The sequence below is a fragment of the Pholcus phalangioides genome, unplaced genomic scaffold, assembly GCF_987345545.1.
Source record: "Pholcus phalangioides strain wild (caught in Gottingen) unplaced genomic scaffold, Ppha-v1.0 ptg000017l_1, whole genome shotgun sequence".
In the NCBI taxonomy this organism is placed as follows: Eukaryota; Metazoa; Arthropoda; class Arachnida; order Araneae; family Pholcidae; genus Pholcus; species Pholcus phalangioides.
In genome coordinates this window covers 22588118-22610795 of record NW_028301610.1, presented here as the reverse complement: position 1 = coordinate 22610795, position 22678 = coordinate 22588118, and the positions used below count along the sequence as shown (strand labels likewise).

General features: G+C 37.5%; 1 protein-coding gene and 1 non-coding gene across 2 annotated transcripts in view; both read left to right on the top strand.

Annotated features, from left to right (window-relative positions):
- The window catches only part of Invadolysin (leishmanolysin-like peptidase, invadolysin), a 294325-nt gene that overhangs the window by 174870 nt on the left and 96777 nt on the right, over positions 1–22678 (top strand). Inside the window, exon 2 of the mRNA XM_089246808.1 lies at positions 4721–4818. Within this exon, the coding sequence (XP_089102934.1) occupies positions 4721–4818 (98 nt within the window). The remainder of the gene's footprint in view (positions 1–4720; positions 4819–22678) is intronic.
- TRNAA-GGC (transfer RNA alanine (anticodon GGC)) lies at positions 18409–18480 on the top strand. The gene has a single exon. It is a non-coding gene; the product is annotated as a tRNA-Ala (tRNA).

Genomic DNA, 22678 nt, shown 5'->3' with positions numbered 1-22678 from the left:
CGTGTGTGGAGGCCCGTGGCGAACGTCTCAATCCCCCCTTCACCATACAGCGGCACACCGCTCGCAGAGTTGGTGTGATGGTATGGAGTGCCGTCGCATACGACACCCGGTCACCTCTAATGCTCATCCACGGTACCATGACAGCCTAGCGGTACCTTCGTGACATCCTTCAGCCACGTGTTGCCACTCATGGCAGGGCCCCAGGAGGCATTTTTCAACAGGACAATGCTCGACCACACACAGTAACGGTGTCACAGGAATGCCTCCGCCACATTAACACTTTTGTGGCCTGCCCGATCCCCAGATTTTTCACCAATCGAGCACATCTGGGATCACTTGGGACGGCAAGTTGAGCAACCTAGGTATTGCATGTATGTGTGTGTGTGTATGCATGCATGCATGCGCATCGCTCGTTATGCGAATTGCTCATTAACCGTAGTTCCACTGTATTATGCTAATTTCCTCTGTGTTGCAACTAGTGCTTGACAAAACGTTAACGAAAACTATTTAATTTTTTATATCCCACATTGTGAAAAGTAGAGTAAGAAAAAAATTATAATAAATTAAAGTTAAAGTATATATTAAATGTATTAATAAAAAAATAATTGTGTGTGTCATATAATGTCAAATTATTTGGTAGGTCATATAATGTCAAATTATTTGGTATATTTCTAAATTATAGTTCTAATTAAAGACAAAAAAAAACCAACCATGTTTTTGGAACAATTAGTTCAAAACAAATATCTAACCTGGTACTTTAAAGTACCATCAGGATATAAAGGGTCAATTTGTAAATTTCTAATTTCCTCTTCGATGCACAAAGTTTAAAAGTTCGATTAGAGAAATAAAGTAGTGATTTTCGAGACGAACAGTGAACCAACACACACAATAATGCTAGAGAAACCGAATCTTGAATACGTTTTACCAGAAAAGTCACTGGGATTTCAGTACTCACGCATACTTCCTGAGTAGTATCATTTGCATCTGCCACTGGCAGGTGCTAATGAAGTCATCCAAGCTCCAGGAAAACGCCAGCTGCAGCGGGAAGGAAGAAAACTGGTAACGAAATTATTGCTTTTTAGAGCGAAAACAAAAATGTTCCGATTTTTTTGTATTGTAATTTTTTCAAATGTAGGCTACTCGTTATGTTCTGGAAAAGATCAGTAAACCACGGAATATAGAAAGGTTTGCTGAAAGTGAGGTAGGAATTCTGAGAATGGAATTTTGCAAATGACATGAATGAGATCATTGCAAATGACATCTGAATGAAACTTCGAATTTAAAACCTTAGGGAAAAAAATCGAATAAAATAAGTAACTTCAACATTAAATTGGATAGGAAACTCAAGGGGAATTTCTAAAATTCGAATTAACCAAGTTTGCCTATATATGGACATCAGATGTAACGAAATATTTGGCAAGAATTGAATTTTTTTCCATAAAATTAATTTTTTTTTTTCAGAAACAAAGTCCGAATGTGAAGTACTACCGAACTATTCCGAGAACAGGCAACAGTGTGTTCTGTCAGCGATATCTGTAGCAAGAAAGCGATCTTTAGCTGTAGCACTGGTTTAACTTTTGACATCCGTGGCTCCGTTGCCTCGGTCAACGTTTAACCACACCTCCCAGAATACTCTTAGAACGACCTCAAAGCACTGAACTGGCACACATCAATATCGACAGCTCTTCTCAAATAAAAGTTGGCGACGCCGCTAGGAACTTATTTAACCTCACACACACACCTTCTAAGCATTTTTCTGCGAAATTTTTAACGAATTTGTACATGCCGGAACGTGTGTTCTGAGTTTAGTCCTCCTACCACGAGATGTGATTTGGCTACGGCACGTCATGTCACGTCAAACGATTCTATTTTATCCTAGAAGGACATGCCAATCATGAAAGCTCAGTCACTGATGAACTTTTCTCGATGTGCAATAGTTTTACCAAAAAAAAAAATTGAATAAAATCATCCGACGTGGCGTGACATGACGCAGCGAAAATTCATCTCGTGGTCGGCGGACTATATATGTGCGGCCCAAACACACTTATGTTGCCAGAGTTGTACGGGTCCCCCTCCCAGAAGCTGCAAAGCACACTTTAAGAACCACGGTCTTGCAGTGTATGGGCTCCAATATTTTTTATTCAAACCTATTAAAAAATCTCTAATATTTGGAACATACGTGGATAATTTTGTATTTTAATTATGATTAAATTTTCAAGTCTGTGCGAGGACCCCTTGTCTTAACTTTTGCTAACTATAGGTTGAGGGAAGCCGTTTTGAATGGATTCCTGTCATTGAACTCGCGTATTGATACCAGTTAGAACGAATATTAGATATAGCGAATGTTTTTCACGTTCCCGTGGGACTTCGTTATGTCAAAGCTCGACTGTAATTCTATGATTGGTGAATAATTACCATTCTAGCAAAATCAATTACTAACGTGATAGAGAAAATGGAACCACTGTTTTTTGGGGTTTTTTTTCGTAATACAGTAGACCTACCTCTATCTCAATAACTATAAGTATGAGAATTATCTGTGTATATCGAGAAATTATATTATGATTCTATTTTGTTAAAGTTAATGCAAGGGCATGGAGAAAAATACTGAATCATTCAAAAGTTTCAAACAAAGTAATTTGGTTTTTTTTTTCTGTTATAGCATAGAAAACCAAAAAATGTCAAATAATTGAGCAACTACTGGAGGCACTAATTGAATATTTAAACGGAAACCTCTTAAACACTAATTTGCATTTCAATTAAGACTTTTTTCTTCGCATGAATATATTTGAGAGAGGAAAAATTGTTTACGTTTAATTATTTTTTGACAAAAACCCGTCGCTTATTTATTGTATAACCTAGCTCTCCCCATACAAAAGTACATACTTCGTCCTTTCACCGCCGCTATCTCGTTATCTTTCGTATCTTCTATGTCGTTTCCCGACAAATTAAATACTTTTAATTGGTATGAGAAAGAGGAAAACTATTTCACTCTTTGTATCGCTAATAATTATTTAACGTGAATTTTGTTTTGTCTTTTTTTTTTCCTCTCACCGTTCTATGTTTGCTTACGCTCTGTAACTTCTTTAATAGTGAAAATTAGCTTAGTTATCATCGAGGGTTATTTTTAGTATTTTATTCATTTATTTTATTTTTTTCTCGCGCTCTTACGCTTCCGTAATAATTCCGTTGCCAGATGTAGATGGGAGTGAATTTCATCAAGAATACGGTGACGATGGCGGTATTATATTTTTTATTTTAATTCATATTTTTGCCTTCACTTCAAACTAAATTCTCAGATGTTAAATAGATGGTTTTTGAAAAATGAGTTTTTTCGAGCATCTGAGAAATATGGAACGCAATCACTTCTCAAAAATGTTTCACTGGAACAGAATATTCATGACTAGCAAAAATTACCCAGCGTTGCCCAGGAAAAATTCTGAGTCCATAAAGAGTGATAGGGCATATATTTGCATACGTTTATATCCTCACAGTATCACTTGACCCCCTTCAAAATGCCATATCTTTTTTAATGAAGTAGGCTTTCTTCGATTTTCAGCAGGTGCAAAGTAAGGGATATAGGGAAAAATGTTCCATTGAGAAATCTTTACAAAATATTTGGGCTTGTCAATGCTAAAATAAAAGGTTTTTAACCCTCAGGGCCGTCATTTAAATTTTTTCGAAGGGGGGTGGCAAAGAACTTTTACTCAATATATATATATATATATATACACCATTTCTAGTGTATTTTCTAAAGCCACGGCGGTACTTTGAAGTACCACCAACTTTTTAACTCCCGTAACATCCCTCACATACTTTATTGGGTGTTGGTATTTTGAAGTATAACTGCTTTATGATTGACAGATGACAGCACAAGTGTAGAACTACTAGTTTTTTGATTATGTTAATTAATAAAATTCAGTTTGATGTTTCGCTCTTGTAAAAGTGTTTACTGCGTCACACTTTTATGTAATGCAGCGAAACACTGCTTTCACAAAATGTTCCCTAAAAAATGTATAAAACAAATTATGGCTTTCTTTGTGGTAAAATAAATGGATATTCACATTATTATGTATTATTCAACGTATTTGAATTGGTGTTTTTTATTTTTATTGTAAGCGTATAGTGCTGACGAAACTTCCAAGTACCAGGTTAATTAAATCGATGTGTACTAAATAATTAAAAAAACTATTATTTTTGTTTTCAGGCTTTAATTGAAACTAAAATGCCTACCAATAAATTTACATTATAATTATTTCATTTTTTTATAATGTGGTAGGTAAAGGGTTAAAGTGGCGAGATATCTCGTCAATGCCGTTTAAAGGACTCAAATCATGGTGACTTACTCCAGTGAAATGCGATAGAGTAGGGCTTTTACTAGTGTGAAATGTTTCCTTGTTTTCACTTCCTGGCATAGACTAAAAATGAATGATCTATTAATATTTTTTACGAAAAATATATGAATTATATGAATATATTCTATTTCATGTCTATGTTTCCTAGGATCTAGTCTAACGTGTATGAAGGTGAACCCCTGACAGTTACATAGCCCTGGTTTTAGCAGTCTATAGTTAAATACTGTACCAGTTTTTGACAACTTCACCGATTCGTCATTTATTATAATAAGCTAAAATATACGTCCTAATTGTTTTGAGGCAGTGCAATAACTCTGAGTTACTTAAGCTTGGTACTCATGTGTTTTTGTCTGTTCCGTATATTTCAGGTTCAACATGTCCATTTGGAGCCACATCATGTAGTTCGCAAACGAAGTATTTCCCAGCCCTTGAGGATAAAAGTATTTTACGACAAAAGTGTCTACAGGTGACTTCTCTTTATAATGTTCTCAATAGTGTGTTTATGTATTCCAAATAAGCTTTTCGTAATAATGCAAAGACTTTAATCGTTCCGTTCGTGTTAATAGTACATCACATGGTACAATATTCTTTTTTATAGTGTGGTAGTATGGAAAATTGTAGAATAAGAATAAGAAAGCATAGTTCTCTTGATATAAAATTAAATATACTGTACACCAAATCTAAAGTAGAAGTTTTCAGTTCGTGAGGTTGAACTTCCTGGTCTTTTGCCTGTAAAATTCCATAAAAAAAAATTGGATGACACGGCCGCAAGCTTTGACGTGAACACGTTCTTTGTGCCTAACTTTGCGTGTTAGGTACTGACATAATGGAATTGGTATCATCGGATTTGTCTTTGGAATATCTAACAGACGATACCACGCAGTGCTGTGTATTTATCTTGTGAACATACAAATACAACGCCACAACAGGCAAAATGCCCAACGAGGTGGCTGATAAAAAGATGCCCATAAAAATATGGATGTCATATGTTTAAAAAATACAGCAACCCAATTAAAAATGCAATTAACACAAATTATAAACAATATATACACATGATAATATATATACACTACAATATATATACTTCTCGATGTATAGAGTAAAAAAATTTTATACGAATGCTGGGACGCTGGGACTAAGACGTATTGAATTTTGTAAAGTATCATCGGCGTTTCTCTTTGAAATATCTAACAGGTGATACCGTTGTCTATTATTTGCGCTGGTGCCCAGACGAGAAAAGGTATTAGAACCAGAGTAGCATCATTGGATTTGCTTTAAAAATGCCTATCAGACCACACAATTAGCTTATATTTACATTGCAAACCTCCTAAGTTTTTTATTGGCACGAAACCGGTATCTTTTGGTTTAACTACCGGGAGAATCACGAACCCCTTGCGTTATTTAAAACTGCGTCTCAAGGAAAAAAAATTGGTTTTGGTATGAAATGGATCGTATGAATAATTGTGTTTCTTACATTAAAATGCCAACTTGAAATATTCCAGAATCAGATTCGCTGGTAAAGAACATTTTCTCAATAAGTGTATATCTTTCGGCAAAAGTGATAACTCGGTGATTATGCATAGTCACCAATCGTCTCGGTAAGTTTGATAAAGCTCATTACTAGGGCTAGGACTTACGACCTAAAACCCTACAGAATATGCTCCAAAAATGCTCTAAAAACCCAAAAATATGCCTTTATAAATAGGCTGACCATATTCCTTCGAGAAAAATATGGAAACACAAGAAATCGCCAATCATTGTCCAAAATGATGCCAAAAGCAGACAAATAAAATTGCCAATCATTGCCAAAAACCATGCCAAAGGTAAGTAAAATTGTTGCTAATATGTCGAAAAATTACCAATTGCGGGAAATGAATCTAGTGAAGAGTGAGCTTGGGGGGAAATGAATCTCTCTTCATTGTTATGCTGAAATATATAATATAACTAGCTTATCCGTCGCGCGGTGCTGCGATCTCAGAAGGAAGGAAAGGAAAAAATTCAAACAAAACAAACTATGCCAGAAACCTTCACGGGAGTGTACTCAACAACTTCCCAAAGTTTCATGGCGATCGGATGAATGGTGTAGTAATGCATAAAGGACAAACAGACATACAATCGTTTTTATATATATATAGATATGAAAAACTGCCTTTAAATTGCTGAAAATCATAAGAAAATGCTCTATCGCGTAAAAATAGCGAAATATGCGAAGTCATTGAAACTAGTACATTCCCTACTCGTTACATTTATCAGTTTTACCGGCGATTATGTATAATTCCCAAATAAAGTTGGTAAATTTGATAAATACGAAAAAAGTTATCACTTTCATTTACCCACCTATCAGTTTTTCCCGTAGTTTGCTATAAAAATGAAAATAAGTGCAAAAAGGATGAAACATAATCAACGTTACCGATCGAATTCGTCATCCTAGACTGAAGTTTATGCATAATGTTCGATGAATTTGTAGCGTTTATAATTGAAAAATAAGTCACCAGTCCCACGGATTAGGGAATATGAGAACCTACTGGTTCACTATGCGAAATCTGTTCTAAACAACAATTCAATTTCCTAAATATATGATCATTTAAAAAGAGTGATATACTATATATATCAAGGGGTGCAAAAAGCCATACAAACAATTAGAACGGCAGTCAAACCTTATAAAACCACAACTGTTGATTCTATGATTTTATCGATAGTGGAAGTTTAAAGAGAGGCATTCCTTTTTCAATTACATTTTCAGAAAACAATTCTGAAGAAGATATTTTCTACTAAGAAAATATGTACTGAATGGTTGGCTAAGATTCAAAGAGCAACATTAATTAAGAAATAATTGAAGCAAAATATCTTCATAAATGCACATGTTTATTTTATTTATTTATTCTTTTATTTTTTTGCATATTCAGCAAAAAATAAGAATTTCAGATGTTAGAGCTTCCAAGGCAGAAGAAAAATGGACTCTGGACTTCAATGTCTATGCTCCCTCTGGAATAAGGAAGATGAAAGAAACCACTCACATTTTTGTCCCAGAAAGAAAAGATGGAAATGAAAATTCATTAGATGGATGCTAAAAGATTGAGAATCAGCTGATATTCGCAGCTCAAAATTATATTCTAATGCAGTGTTTCCCAACCTTTTTGATGTCGTAGACTCCTTGTAACGTAGATGGACCCGCGCTTTCATCCTTGGCTTCTCGCCACTGATGCAGGTTTCAAAGCTTCCAACACTGTCTTGAGCCTTTCTCTTCCAGGTCCTCCCCATCTCCCTCACAATTTGATCTTCCCATCTTGTTTCTGTAGACCATATCTAGGATACCAGCTGGTCACTCTGGGTGTCCATCTGCTGTCTTTGAATCTTGCTATGGGGCTTGCCCATCTTCTATTGCTTATTTAAAATACCATCATCTTCCACATTTGTTTTTGCGCGGATATCTGTATTTCTGATGTGATCAAGTTTGATGACATTGCATATTCGACGCTCTATAGCAGCGTTTCTCAACCTATGGTCCGCAGGCAGACTTGATAAAATTATTCACCAGTTGTAATTGATATCAGTAATATATGGATTCAAATAAAATTATACATTCATGCCTAGATTCACCATACATCATCGAGGAGAATGCAGAAAATTGTGATATTTTCAATACGATATCACTAAATTTTGCCAAACAAATTCAATTTATTGCCTTAAATGCAATTTTACAATTATTACTAAAATGGCTGAACAGTATGGAAATAAAGTGCTGCTACACTAATCGCATTCAACAAAAATATACAGTAGGCCTATTTCTTGAAAAAATATTCAAATGATGTAATAGCCATATTTCTCATTGAGGGAAAAAACCCTGCTAAACTGGGATCTTAAATAATAATCCGTAAAATACGGGACATTGCCAATCGCCATAAAAAGAAAAAAAACATTACCAAAAGTAAGTACAATGGCCGATCGTAATTAAAATTTCTGAAAAATTGCGGAAAAAGCGGTAAACCTGACAAATATGTGAGATGAATATTTATAATTTTTGCCATAATTTATAAATATAATTTATATTATGAAAACGCTGCGTATTACGACTTTAGTAATTGTTATAAATTCAAATACGTATCGTTGAAACGGGACAAATGTATAAAAAAAATTGGAGCAAAGAAAATTACAGATATGTCCCGAAATACGGGGTCCATCTAATCGTTTCAGACATTTTACTGGTCCTTGTTTTCAGAAAGGTTGAGAAGCACTGCTCTACAGCATGTTGAGTTGACTTCAGGCGTTCCTCTTTCGTTGTCCCCCCCCCCTCCCATTTTTGTTGCGTACGACGGGGCACGTAAATATTGGAAAAATGTTGATTCATTACAGAAAGACGATTTGAAATGCGTTAATTGAGAACTCTATTTTTGGCGCAAGATTCATGTCAAAAATAATCCGGCCCGAATTTTAAAAAAATAGTTGTATTTAATTTGTGAGAACATAGAAGATTAGGATAGCATGCAAATGTCGGAAAAATATTGATTCATTTAATGGACGTTAAAGGATTGAGGCACCACTTGGTACACATACACAGCATATCAAAATTAGTTTTGCTCATAAATTTTTGAATTTCGCCAGAGACGCTGTGTTTGCTGAATATTTTTTACAGAAACGAACATTTATCATTCCGCATTTACACGGCTGAGACAATATAAACCGACTACGGATCGGCGATTCTCTCATAGGAGATTCTTCCCCGCGATCAATGTATCGCCGTTGGGAGAGGGGAGGTAGTTTTTCGTACTGGTCCCACGGACCATCACAAATGTTTTCTCGGTGGTCCGATTGTTTAATCAGTGGTCTCGGACCAGCGAACCACCAATGATTTGGAACGCTGATTTGGGTAGTTCATTGATAATTAATCATATTGAGCTGGTGATTACACAAAAGCCATCAAAACAACAAAAATGCCCTTAAAAATACGGATGTCAAATAAAGATGTAAAAATTCAGCAACTGAAAATAAAAGCAAAAGCAATTTTCATGAAAAAAATTGAACTACGAGAAAAATATAGTACATTTCCCATTATAGAAATCATGGTTTTCATCCAAGTATGGATAGCTTCTCCGGTATGTAAATGGGATAAATTCTCGGTATATATATCTACGGGTGTTCTGTTAATGGACCGACAAACTCAGAGGGTTGTTAGTAGGCATCAAGAGGAACAAAAGTTGCAATGGAACATGGTGTCGCAAACCACGTTGAGAGGGTGAAAATGGCGAAAAAACGCATGCAGGCTCTGAGTCCAGAGGAGACGAAAGGTGGATGTCAGTTGATCGCTGAATGCATTCGTGAGTTGGCTCACCATATCTGACGTAAGCGGCATGTGGTTCATGCATGATGGTGCCCCTGCACATTTTTCTCGCGAGGTGCGTAATCACCTCGATGTTATATACCCAAGGAGGTGGATTGGACGCGCGGGTCCCGTTGCTTGGCCTCCATGGTCGCCGGATCTCAATCCGTGTGACTTTTTCCTATGGGGTTACCTTAAATCACGCGTTTATGCGATGCCTGTGGAGACAACGGAGGACCTCATAGCTCGGATTGTCGTCGCTGACATCAACAGCATACCTGGTACCTTCGAGTGCATCCGGGAATCGTTTTTACGTCGTTGTAGACTGTGCAGTTTCGTCAGCGGCCGCCACTTCCAACAACTCTTGTAATAATTAATCAAATAAATCTTTTTGTAGTTGATATTGTACTTTTTGTCGTTCCAGCGTGACGTTCATTTGATCATTTTTGTCGCACCACGGTCATTTTCTGCACACGAGGGCTAATTAGACCGGGACCTACAATTTATTGCCGATTCCGAACGGCAGGCTTGTTTTTTATACTCGTCGAGAGGTTGGTGCGCTAACCCCTCGATGGGGGACTCCCTGCGGTAGCAATTTTTTGCTGCGGTCAAGTCGCCGTTCCAGCGTGACGTCTAAACGTGCATGCATTTTTCGCGATTTTCACCCTCTCATCGTGGTTTTCGACCTCATGTTCCATTGCAATTTTTGTTCCTCTTGATGTCTACTAACAATCTCTCAACAAGCCTCTGAGTTTGTCGGTACATTAACAGAACCTGTATATACAGGGTGGGCAAAAAGTCCGTAGAAACTTTAAAAATTCATAAAAACCGAAAAAATAACCGAAATAAAAAACGATTTGCAGGGATAGCATCACTAAGTCACGGGATTGTTTTTAAGACAGGAAAAAAAAAATACCAAAAAACAGCCGATAGACAGCGCTGACGTACACAAGTCAAAGAAAAGATACGCAAATAACGAACAGAATGCCTCCAAATCGTTTATTATAGCAGTTCCACATGACCACCACCACTGGGGATAACACATTGCAGGCGAGTCACAAATCAAACAACGGCAGAGTGCAGCAGGTCCGGATGTATACATGACATCTCTTGGCGGATCGCATCTTACACCAGGGATTTCAAATATCCCCATAACCAGAAGTCTGCCGGTGTCAAATCTGGAAACCGAGGAGGACATGAGAACCCGCAACGCCTGCTATTGATTTTTCCCCGAACGTCTGTATCAGGAATGCCTTGACCAGAGTAGCAGTGTGACTAGTTGCTCCATCTTGCATAAACGTGACGGTAGAAAGCGCATCTCTTTCACGCAAACATGGCACGACCTTCTCGCGCAGAAGCGTTAAATAACGCTGCGCATTCACCATAGCCGTTTTCCACCCATTTACTGGGCACTGCGTTTCAAAGAAGCAGTGGCGTAGCCGGGGGGGGGGGGAGAAGAGGGAGCGATTGCTCCCCCAATCGAAATTTTGCCTACATTGGCGCCTATTTTTCTAAATGACTTTTGATCTTTAAAAAAACTTGAAAAATATTGACTTTTTCATTTTATACCGTCATTGACTATAATGTGATGAGTAAGGAACAAAATCTACATTTATATTTGCGCCTCTTCGGTTTCACAGTGATTGGGTTTGTACTAACCCGTAAGAGAAGAAGGAAAAAAAGAAAGAGTAGGTTTTCATTACCATTTTTGACAATTGCTCTCAAGCTCTTCATCTGGAAGCGTGTTCAGATCAGCCTCTGTTCCCCCACCTTTATTAAAGGGCAGAATCTTGCCCGCTTCTAGCTCAAACTTTTTCTATTGCTATTGGTCGTTCTCGGTAGAGCTCCTTGAAATACCTTTCATAGGTATGAGGATATGGCGTTCATGAAATGTTCATTCTGTTCTGAAGGGCCACCAAGAGCTTTGACTAAGGCGCTTTTTGAAGAAATTAAGCATGGGAACCTATTGTGGACAGACCACTGAACCTATGAAGTAATGGCTAGGATTCAAGCTCCAAGAAGTATCGCCTTTTCTTTGGGCGCCTTATGTAGAGCTTGAGGCATAGGCGGGGATAGACTTGGAAGTCTGGGGGGGGGGGGGCACGATGATGATGATGATGTCCATTCATCTTGAAATATATGCATTAGATCAGTCGACTCCACCTTTGACGCTGGGGGGGGGGGGAGACTTAGCGAGGCATTTCTAGGCGTTATGAATCTAGCTATCTGCAGGTGCCTTGGCAAGAGCTACTAGCTCCTATAGAATAGGGTAGTGTCAAAGACTAAGAAAAGGTGGAAAACAGATATGAGCTTTTGAGCCGTAAAAAACCCAAGATTTTGGGGCACAAAAGGGGGTTCTGGAAGAGTTTTTCTTAAAGGTGGGTAAATAAAAAATCTATAATCTTGGGTCAATAGCGCTCTGATATGTAGAAAATGGGAGAGGAAGTTAGTCTTCTATGTTTGTACGGCAATATATTGTACTACATTATATACGGTGATAGTGCATAGAGTTTTATGTTAAAATGTGACTTTTTCAAAAACATTGTTTTTTTTATGGTGTAGTTTCTCTTTTCTATGTTTGTTTCATAATTATGCATATACAGCAGTGTGCCGAATCGGAGAAATTATTCCCTGGAAAAAGTTATGGCCGGTGTGTTTGCTAACTCACGACACGTATATCTCCTCTCCAATTAATCCCAGTATTTCTTAAACTTTTGGCATCCGTGCCCCCCCCCCGACTTCATCATTTATCCGTGACTGCCCAGAATAGCCTGACGCAGGGGATTCTCGAACTTTTTCCTCCCGAGATGCCCCTTTCCCCTATTCAATGATTATCCGCGAACTCCACCTGCTCCCTAAAGCTGTTTAACAAAAAATATTTTCGAAAAACCTTTGTCAGGGTCACCGCTCCATGGTGCCTCTGACGAAGATTGGTGGCGCACCAGGGTGTTGCGGTGCACAGTTTGAGAACCCATTGGTCTAATGTAAGAAAAACCCACTACAAAGAACTGAATAAGCACGCATCAATACACCAACACGTTGAGACGTCCTTAAAAAAAAAAGGGTGGCGATGAGCCACAAGCGCACACACTGAGAATCCGTTGAATATTTCCGAAATAAAATAATAAAAATTCCCTATATATACTCATCGCTTTTTAAAGCAGAATTCCGGGCGTTATTTGTTTCTTTATTTCCCACAACAACACATATGTGGTCTACGCAGGGTCGTCTTACGGGCATCAAAGGGACTTTTCTAAGGCCCTTTACCTGTTCAAAAAGATCTGCCTAACAAATCACTCTCGAAAATTTTAACTGGATCTCATCTTCATGAAGTCCTTTTTGCACTTGAGGCACCTCGACCGGGGCTCGAATTGTCCATGTATTACGAGGAAAGTTTAAAAGTAACTGAATATACTCTATTTCAGAAAAACAAAAAGTGTCCGCGAAACGTTGAGTCTGCTCTTAAAAGATTATCTAGTGTTTTTTCAATTAGCACTTATCCGAGGGCTTATACAATACTTTCTAATATGAACTATGGTATCGTGAGGTTTGTCAGCACTTACCCGAATGCCCCCTAGTCAAATTACAAGGGGAAAAATCCAAGAACTTATTTGTCCAGGGGATTATCAAACTGTGCGTCACCAACCTTTGTCGGGGTCACCGCGGAGCATCCCGAAGGTTTTTCAGAGATTCTTTGTTAAACTTCTCTGGGGAGCCGCGTACAAGCATTGATTAAAGTAACGGTTCACCGCGGATGGAAAAAGTTTGAGAACCCCTGCGCTAGTCTGTACCATTCATCACTCTACATACTGTATTTCCATTCTTCTCTGATTTGTTATAAAACACATCGCATGAATTTATTTCACTAGAAATAAATATACATATACTATGCGCAATGCCTTTTTAAGTTTTTCAACTTCGAGCTGAACTCTCCTTATGTATGTATGTCCAAAGAAAGCCGGTAGATAATAAAACATAAAAAATATTTCAATCGATTCATACACCTGCCACTTTCACTTCGATTCGGAAGATGAGCAGTGACATTACAAACACGCCTCAGAGATACTTAAATAGATTACGGACACATACCACAATTTCTGGCACACACTAATTCGTTTGAAGCAGTAGTTCCTAAACCTTTCTGGATTCGGGCCACCCTCTGCTTGTGCGTCTGCAATCTAGTAGTATGTGATAACCACTGTGATCGTGTGGGCATCAAGATGGATTGATTCATCTCGGTTTGAGTTCCACTAGTGGCACAGTGGCGGTTGACTGAAGCGAGTTGAATTTCTAGGTACGAATGCGAACCGATCTTTCGTTCGAAAGCCTTCCCGCAGAGAGCAGGCACGCTTTCACCGTGGTATTTGCATAACACGAAACTTCAGGCATCTGTTAGTTTTACTTCTAATATGGAAGACTGCAAAACCTCTCGAACTGAAACCATGCATAACTATGACATCATATATACGCTATGGTCCCGCGTAATACAAGAAAGAACTTTCCGGCATACATTAATTTGTTACAAATTCGGTAAGAGAAATGTCTTTCTACGATTGAGTTTGGAAGTAGTGTACATGTGATACGTGCTTACGATAATAGTGTAACATGATAAAAGCGATTAAATGGAAAAGCATGAAGATTTCTCTATACTTTCATATCTTGGAATAATTTTAGAGAAAGAGAAAATATATATTTTTTCCTTTGTATTTTATTCTATCATTTTTTATATTTTAATCTAAATTTTTTTCCAACTACCTGTTAGGGTGACTTCCCAGTTGTTTTTGGTGTTTGCATTTGTATAAATACACAAAACATAAAATTAAATTTACATTTTTCTTAATTAAAAAATTAAAATACATTATGACATGAATGTCGCTCTCCACTTGTTAATACAAGATATACAGTTGACTGGATGTTGTGAAGATATTTATTATTTTAGATGTTAATTTTTTAAGGAAGGAAAAAAATAAGCATATATACGCTCTAGCGAAGGAAAATCTCTATCTCCTCTGTAGCTTAGTGGTCAGAGCACTCGTCCGGCAATCGAGGGACCCGGGTTCGACTCCCGGTAGAGGCAAAGATGAGTTTTTTCCTTCCTTAAAAAATTAACATCTAAAATAATAAATATCTTCACAACATCCAGTCAACTGTATATCTTGTAAAATACATTAGTCAATTGAAAGGTAATTAAGTTAATTTGAAAAATAACATCAACTGAAAGCAAAATAAATTTGATTTTTATAAATTGGGAAATTTAAAGTTCTTTCCACTAATGCATAATTTTAAGTTTGCGCCTTAAGCACGAACAAAAAATGGCGCCTTTCACAATTTCGCTCCCCCACGGACCAAAACCTGGCTACGCCACTGCAAAGATGGATCCTATGATGAACGAACCTGTGAACTCGCACCAGACTGTCACTTTTGGGGAATGCAATGGTTTCTGCGTGTACTCAGGTGGATTAGACTTCGCCAAAATGCGACAGTTATGGGTATTAACGTCGCCATGAAGCGAAAAATGAGCTTCATGTGTCCCGCGTGGTGGGATTCTGTTTGATTTTGGAGAAAGCCCACCTCTCGCAAATGCTTCCCTCTGTACGGTATCTGCTGGTAAAAGTTCATGGCACGACTGCAGTCTGTATGGGTACAGATCAAGAATTCCATGAAGAATATTGCGTACCGATGATGGTGGTAAGCCTATGCGTCTGGCTGATTCACGAGCACTGCTGGTTCCTGCAGCTGATTCGGATGCTAACGCTTCCATTTCGGCTGCAACACGCGGCGAACTTGCCTTCCTTAAACATGGTTGTCCGGCTCTCTCTTACACGCTCTTCTAGCGTTCCAGTTTCCTCAAACTACTAAACAAGCTTAATGGGGTCTGTCGCTGTTAAAGGCCCTTTTCCAGTCCTCACATCCTTCTGAACTCGGAATTTACGCAAAGCAATGGTCGCTGATTCCTGGTTCACATAAAACAACTTCACACACTCAAGCTTTCACACTTCAAGCTTTATTTTTCGCACTCAGCATCCTTGTTCACATACACGGGTTTACAACGGTGAACTGGTTGTGGATTAGGAGCGCAAGTTCTCATAACCTTCTCATTTGCATATTTTCACCGAAGTCGCTCGTACGAGCGTCACCTATCGGCTGTTATTTGAGTTTTTTTTTTTTTGTCTTAAAAATTCCCGTGACCTAGCGATGCTAACCCTGCAAACCGTTTTTTATTTCGGTTGTTTTTCCGGTTTTTATGCATTTTTAAAGTTTCTACGAACTTCTTGCCCGCCCTGTACATATATATACAGGGTGTTGTCCGAGAAAGATCTTCGTTATTCTAAACATTAATAGCAAAAATACGAAAAGGTGAAATGAAATGCAGTTTGCGACAAAAGAATGAAGAAATCTAACAGTTTTTTTTAGTATCAATTGCCTGAGGTAGACAGCGTTAGTTGCTCGGCAGCTGTAATAAGAAACGAAAATGGCAACCGCGCAGGAGAAAGCGCAAGGTGTATTGTGGTTAGTTCAAACAAAATCACCGAAAACCGTCAAAGAAAGTTTCGCCTGATGTGCCATAGAAATTCTTCAAGTATGTCTTCAATTTATGCATAGATGCAGAAGTTTAAAGGCACAGGAAATGCTGAGCATGTTAAAAATTACGGCTCACCATCGACATCAGAAGAAAGTGTCGAGTGAATCAGAGACGCATTTCAGTCGAATGTTTGGTGTGGTCTTTTACACGACGCTGTAATTGACACTTGGTGAGGAATCGAGAAATTCACATTCTCAACATTTCCTGTCTCTCTTTAAACTTCTGCATCTATGCATTAATTGAAGGTATACTTGGTGAATTTCTATGGCACATAAGGCGAAACATTCTTTGCACGGTTTTCTGTGATTTTATTTCCACTAACCACAATGCGCTTTCTCCTGCGCTGTTGCCATTTTCGTTTCTTATTACAGCTGCCGAGCAACTAACGCTGTCTACCTCAGGCAATTGATACTAAAAAAAACTGTTAGATTTCTTCATTCTTTTGTCGCAAACTGCTTTTCATTTCACCTTTTCGTATTTTTGTTAATAATTTTTAGAATAATAAAGATCTTTCTCGACGCGCCCTATACATATAAATGTGTGTATACATATAATGTGCGCGTGTGAGCAAAATTTGTAAAACTTTCCGAAATATATTTGGTAATCAAGCAAAATCACCGAATTTATAACTTTCACTGTAACATATACAGTACTCGTTCCATGCTGTTTTCATAAGTAGTTAAGCAATGGGCTTAGGTTCCCCCTCGAATATACCGATATAATTCCCGCTTTTTATCTCGCACATTGCATGCTGTTGTATGGTAATTAATGTGTAATTAAAAAAAAAACACATTCATCACCTGCTCTTCAATGCATAAACAATATTCATGATTTCTTGAATACCTAGTAAAATCATCTGAAGCTCCGCGTTGTTTGAAATTACATACGGACTCCTCTTGACCTATATGATTCCGGATTATGGATCCGGTTTAATTTACTTTCCAAGTTTTCATATTTAAAGCAATAATCTACCTCTTTGAGCACTTTGATTCATATTTTCTTCTCAAAAAAATTAACCAGCGAGATATATGATAGGATCTCTAGGATCACACACACATGATCCTAGAGGCATACTTCCAATTAGGAAAAGTATCCATATGTAGCCTTTAGATACGTCATTCATGTTGCAAGGAGATGTATAGATATTAAAATACAAATAATAACTTTTTATACGGACACCCTGTCCTCAAAAATCCAATTAAAAAATTGTTTCTTTGTGTTGCCTGAGGAAAACAAAAAAAAAACTTCCACGTTTCTAAGTGCAATATTCACAGAGATATTTGAATCCAAAAATTTGAGAAAATGTGGAAGGAACAGCAAATACTAACGGACAATGCTTCTTTCTGCTGTTCTTTCTCCAATTTTTTAATTCAAATATGTCAGTGAATATTCCGATTAGAAACGTGGAATTTATTTTGTTGGCCTTAAAGAGACAGAGAAAAACTTTTTAATTACATTTTTGAGGACAGGGTGTCCATATAAAAAGTAAAAGAAAAGTAGGATCAACGGTTCGCCAGTAAAATGTGGCCTAGGGACTTTCTTTACTACCCATTATATGCGTATAAGTAACAGTTAATTTAATTAAAACCGTAAATTTTAATTTACATACCGTTACTAGTTATCCATCGAAAAAAAAATCTCTTTACTTATTCTTTATAGTCATTCCTCGGATCGAAAAAAAAACTAAAACAATGTATTTAGAGATGGTATTTTTTCGGCCCGAAATACACTGAGAAATTGAATTTTCTGGATATTATGCCGATACTAATATTTGGAAAGAAAAATTATTTGTCTCCTCCTGGAATCGAACCCGAGTCCCCTTGTATACCGGGCCAAATGTATGTTTTTTTGTTTTCGAAAATGTCGGATTTTCCGATTCCATGTTGTCCACACGATATTCGTACGGGTGTTCTGCGTTCTGGCTTTTTCGAAAGTTCAACTTTCTCACGTATACATCATGTTTTTGTAATCTTCATCTCCACAAATAACCAGTCTTTCGATGAATCTTGTATTGACAAGTGGAAAGGACGTTTCTATATGCATATGGCCATCTGGTTGGCCTTTGTCATTCACGAGCTATTAGTTGATTGTTGACGCCGTCCATGTACGGTGCCTTTCAACATATATATACGCTCCAAGGTTGGAATATTCTATCTGCTTCTATAGCTTAGATGGTAGAGCACTCGTCCGGCAAACGAGAGACCGGGGTTCGAGTCCCCGTGGGGGCAGTGATGAATTTTCTTCCTTGTAATCTTCATCTCCACAAATAACCAGTCTTTCGATGAATCTTGTATCATGTTTTTGTTTGCAGCTTGTACCTGCCACATCCCTTGACTTTTTGGGCATGTTCGAAAATGCACTTCGATAATCACAGAAAAAATAGAGTGCTGGGTAAGTTTTATAAAACAACTGATGCACAGCGCGGAGAAATTAAATGAAGAACGGAAAGAGTTATTTTCATGAAAAAAGCTAGCTTTCTGACTAATCATATCATTTAGACACAGTTTCCATAATTCTTTCCCAGAAGCTCGAAAATCGCATTGGACACTAACAATAACGGGTACAAAAAAAATAAAATGGTAAATGTATTAGAAAAGGCCGAAACAGAATTTGGGTAAAGAAAAACATCAAAAGTCCGCAGTTGAAAAAAAAATAATTGCGGCCGAAGGGTCCAAATTATCGATCCTCCTTGATTATGGGTGCTCAGATTTGGAGGTCCTACTGTACTAATCTGCTTCTTGCCTACTATCTTAGTTTTGCTAATACCTTTCAATGTCATTACCTCAGTCAACAATGTCATAGAAAGATTTATCCACTTCTCGAATATACAGGGGGTTTCAAAAAGAATCATCCGATTAAAAAAAAACCATAACTATTCAGCTTTTAATCCGTTTTAATCGAATAATGTATATAGGTAGAAAGAGGAAAATCTTGAGTTTCACGCAGTTGCCGACAGGTAGCGCTAACGCTCTTTCTTCGGCCGCCACTCCAATGTTTGTCAAGATTGGCTTTTCCCACAGTTAGAAACCGATTCGGATGACTTCATTTTCCAGCAGGACGGGGCACCACCACACTGGAGCTTGGACGTTCGAGAACTTTTGAACAATCGCATTACTAGGGACCTGACGATTCAGTTAAACATCACTGGTCTCCAAGATCGCCGGACCTCACCGTAAGCGATTTCTTCTTGTGGGGGTTTATAAAAGACTACGTTTATGTGCCTCCCCTTCTAGCTACACTAGCCGAACTGAAGATATGCATAACAGCAGCCGTGGAAGCAGGGAATGCAAACATGCCCGCTAAATTTTGGGACGAATTTGACTACCGTATAGACATATGCCGTGAATTCCAAGGTTGACATACTGAGCACCTTTAATTTGGTTTGTTAAAAAACTTTGATTATCCATATAATATAAAATTAATCCTAAGTGTCTATGTGTTCAATGTTTTTCGTAATATACGCATTTCAAATCAGGTGATTCTTTTTGAAACACCCTGTAGATCAAACAGAATGGTTTTATGCACTAACGAAGTCTTCTGGCGATTATTTTTAATTGCTCCCTCACAAAGCAACTATACAGAAGAAATTATTTTTCTGTTGTAGTTGTTAGTACAGGGTGGTTATAAATAAACTTTCACTGCTGAGACATATGTAGTTGTCGTGAATGCCATATTCCCCATCAGGATATTACATAGACAAAATTACTCTCATTTTAATCATAGAGAAACACACTTTCTTTGCTTTCACATCATTTCTTGCTCACCACTTTTTCATGTACATGATTGAAACTGGTGCGTCACGTTTTAGTTTACTGATTGGCACCCAGACATTAAAACAAAAACGTAGATATCATTCCATTTCCATGGTTCAATTAACCAATCACACATAGAGCTTTTTCTTTTACTGTAGAAGTAACTCTCAGTTACACTCCCTTTCTTTGCAGCTTTGCGTGTGTAAGGGTTCGAGTATCAGGTAGTTCCCAGGGATGCTCATAATTTTTAAGCCGCGGACCCCCCTTAAAAATATTAAGAATGTAGTCAAAAGGGCTGTTTGGGCCGCTACCAGCCGCAAGGAGGACGGTGATGACCAGCCTTTGGTAAGACCAATTTATTTTTGTGTGTATGTGGCATTAGTAAAATCTATTCTTTAATTATTGTGAACTATGTTATGAATTAATTGAATTTAAATACAGCTCAAACGCAATTAAATATCCGTTTAAAACTTCTGTTCAATTTTATTTCAATAATGATTCTCGATACATTTTGAAATGCTTAAAATTTAATTAAAGTTATTTATTGTGGCATACAATGCTTCAGAATGTTTGTTTATATATGTATTTTTTTTAAATTGAAAATATGTCCTTTTCCGGCACCGCGATCACGACATAGTGCCCATTCCCATGGAGGTATGTTGATGAAACTTGGTATAAAGATGTATAGACGATGGGGAAAAGAAAGAGTCAATAAAAAAATAGTTCAGTTTTTGTGCACCAGGTGAAAAAGTGGCTTTTTTTATTGCAGTTTTCTTTTCCCCTGTGATCCAAATAATGTATATACCAAATTTCCATGAAATACGTACACTACAACGGGCGCTACATAGGTCAGAGTAGTGCCAGTAGTGCGTAGTGGTGGACGTATTTCATTAAAATTTCGTATATACGTTATTTGGGCTATAGGGTGGAAGGTAACTGCGATAAAAAATCGCTGCTTTTTCACCTGGTTGCTATGGCGTCAATAGCCATCGCTATCAGATGAAGCGGGAGAGGTCCAATTTCCAGCCCAATATAATATAATAATAAGAGAAAAGGGAAAATGGGACTTGAGCCATTTAAATTGTAAAAAACATGCTCTTTCGCCTCCATCAACACTCCTTAATTTTATGGCCACTTACTTAAAGGGCCCCTTCAAAGTTTGCGTAATAGCCGCTCTGTATTCTTCTTTTCTCTCTCTCTTCAGTATATAGGGAAGAGAGAGAGAAAAGAAGAATACAGAGCGGCTATTACGCAAACTTTGAAGGGGCCCTTTAAGTAAGAGAGAGAAAAGAAGAATACAGAGCGGCTATTACGCAAACTTTGAAGGGGCCCTTTAAGTAAGTGGCCATAAAATTAAGGAGTGTTGATGGAGGCGAAAGAGCATGTTTTTTACAATTTAAATGGCTCAAGTCCCATTTTCCCTTTTCTCTTATTATTATATTATATTGGGCTGGAAATTGGACCTCTCCCGCTTCATCTGATAGCGATGGCTATTGACGCCATAGCATGGTGGTCAGAAATTGAATACTTTTTTTTATTGAATCTTTCTTCTTCCCCGTAGTCCATATATCCTATATATGGACCACGGGTACCAAGTTTCATCAAAATGCTTTCATCAGAATAGGAGCTACATTTGTATGAGTAGTGTCAGTTTATTTGTAACCACCCTGTATTATCGTGGTATTGAATTTTATTGCTCCTAAAAGTTTGTTTCTTTTTTGAGCGTGTTATCGAGCAGTGAAAGAGTTCTCTAGGAGCTATTTTAGTGTAGTATTACATTACTTATATGATTTTTGTTTGATAATAGATCTTCGCTAATGATTATATAAAGGCGCTCTTAAACACGAGCACGAGTCAACGTTCTCCTTGGGAAGATATTGGGCGGGGGTTCGTGAGCTTGTGGGCGTAAGGAAACGATCTACTCGTTTTTACATCATACGAGGTGTTTCACGAAGTGTCCGAAAGAAATAAAATTCTACAATTGATTCTAAAATTAAAATAAAATATGAGAAATGATCAGCAAAAAGAGAAATCGAGCCGTGACAGTTTTATTCCCATAAAATAAAAATTGGGAAATATAAAAATTATAATTTTCATACAGCAGCCATGAAAAAAAAGTCATTTATTAATCTTTTCGCCTCTATTTTATATATATTCACTCTCACACTTGAATAAAAAATTCGCAGAGACATCGATTATTGGAATTCATGATTTTTGTTTTTTTATAAAGCAAAATAAAGCTCAAATTATCTGAACTTGGAAAAGACGCAAGAAGTGGAAAAATCAAGCATTTTAATCATCAGTATCTTGGCGAATTTTCTTTCTGATCTTGCAATTTTAATTTGTATCAATATAATGAAAGAATATATCAATATAAAAAGTTCGATCATTTGATCATTTTTGTTGCACCACGGTCATTTTCTGCATACGAGGTCTAATTAGACCGGGTCCTAAAATTTATTGCCGATCCTGAACGGCAGATTTTTTTTTGTATACTCACCGAGTGGTTGATGCACTATCTTTTCTATTGTACCCACGCGTCAGGAAATTTTCTGACAAGGACAAACCCCGCGTACCTAACTCGCGACATCTCTAACCGTCCTTTGGTACTTTATGCGAGTTTCTTATCGACCTGGGCTACAGCGCCTAATATGAAAAGGAGCAAATCTAACTA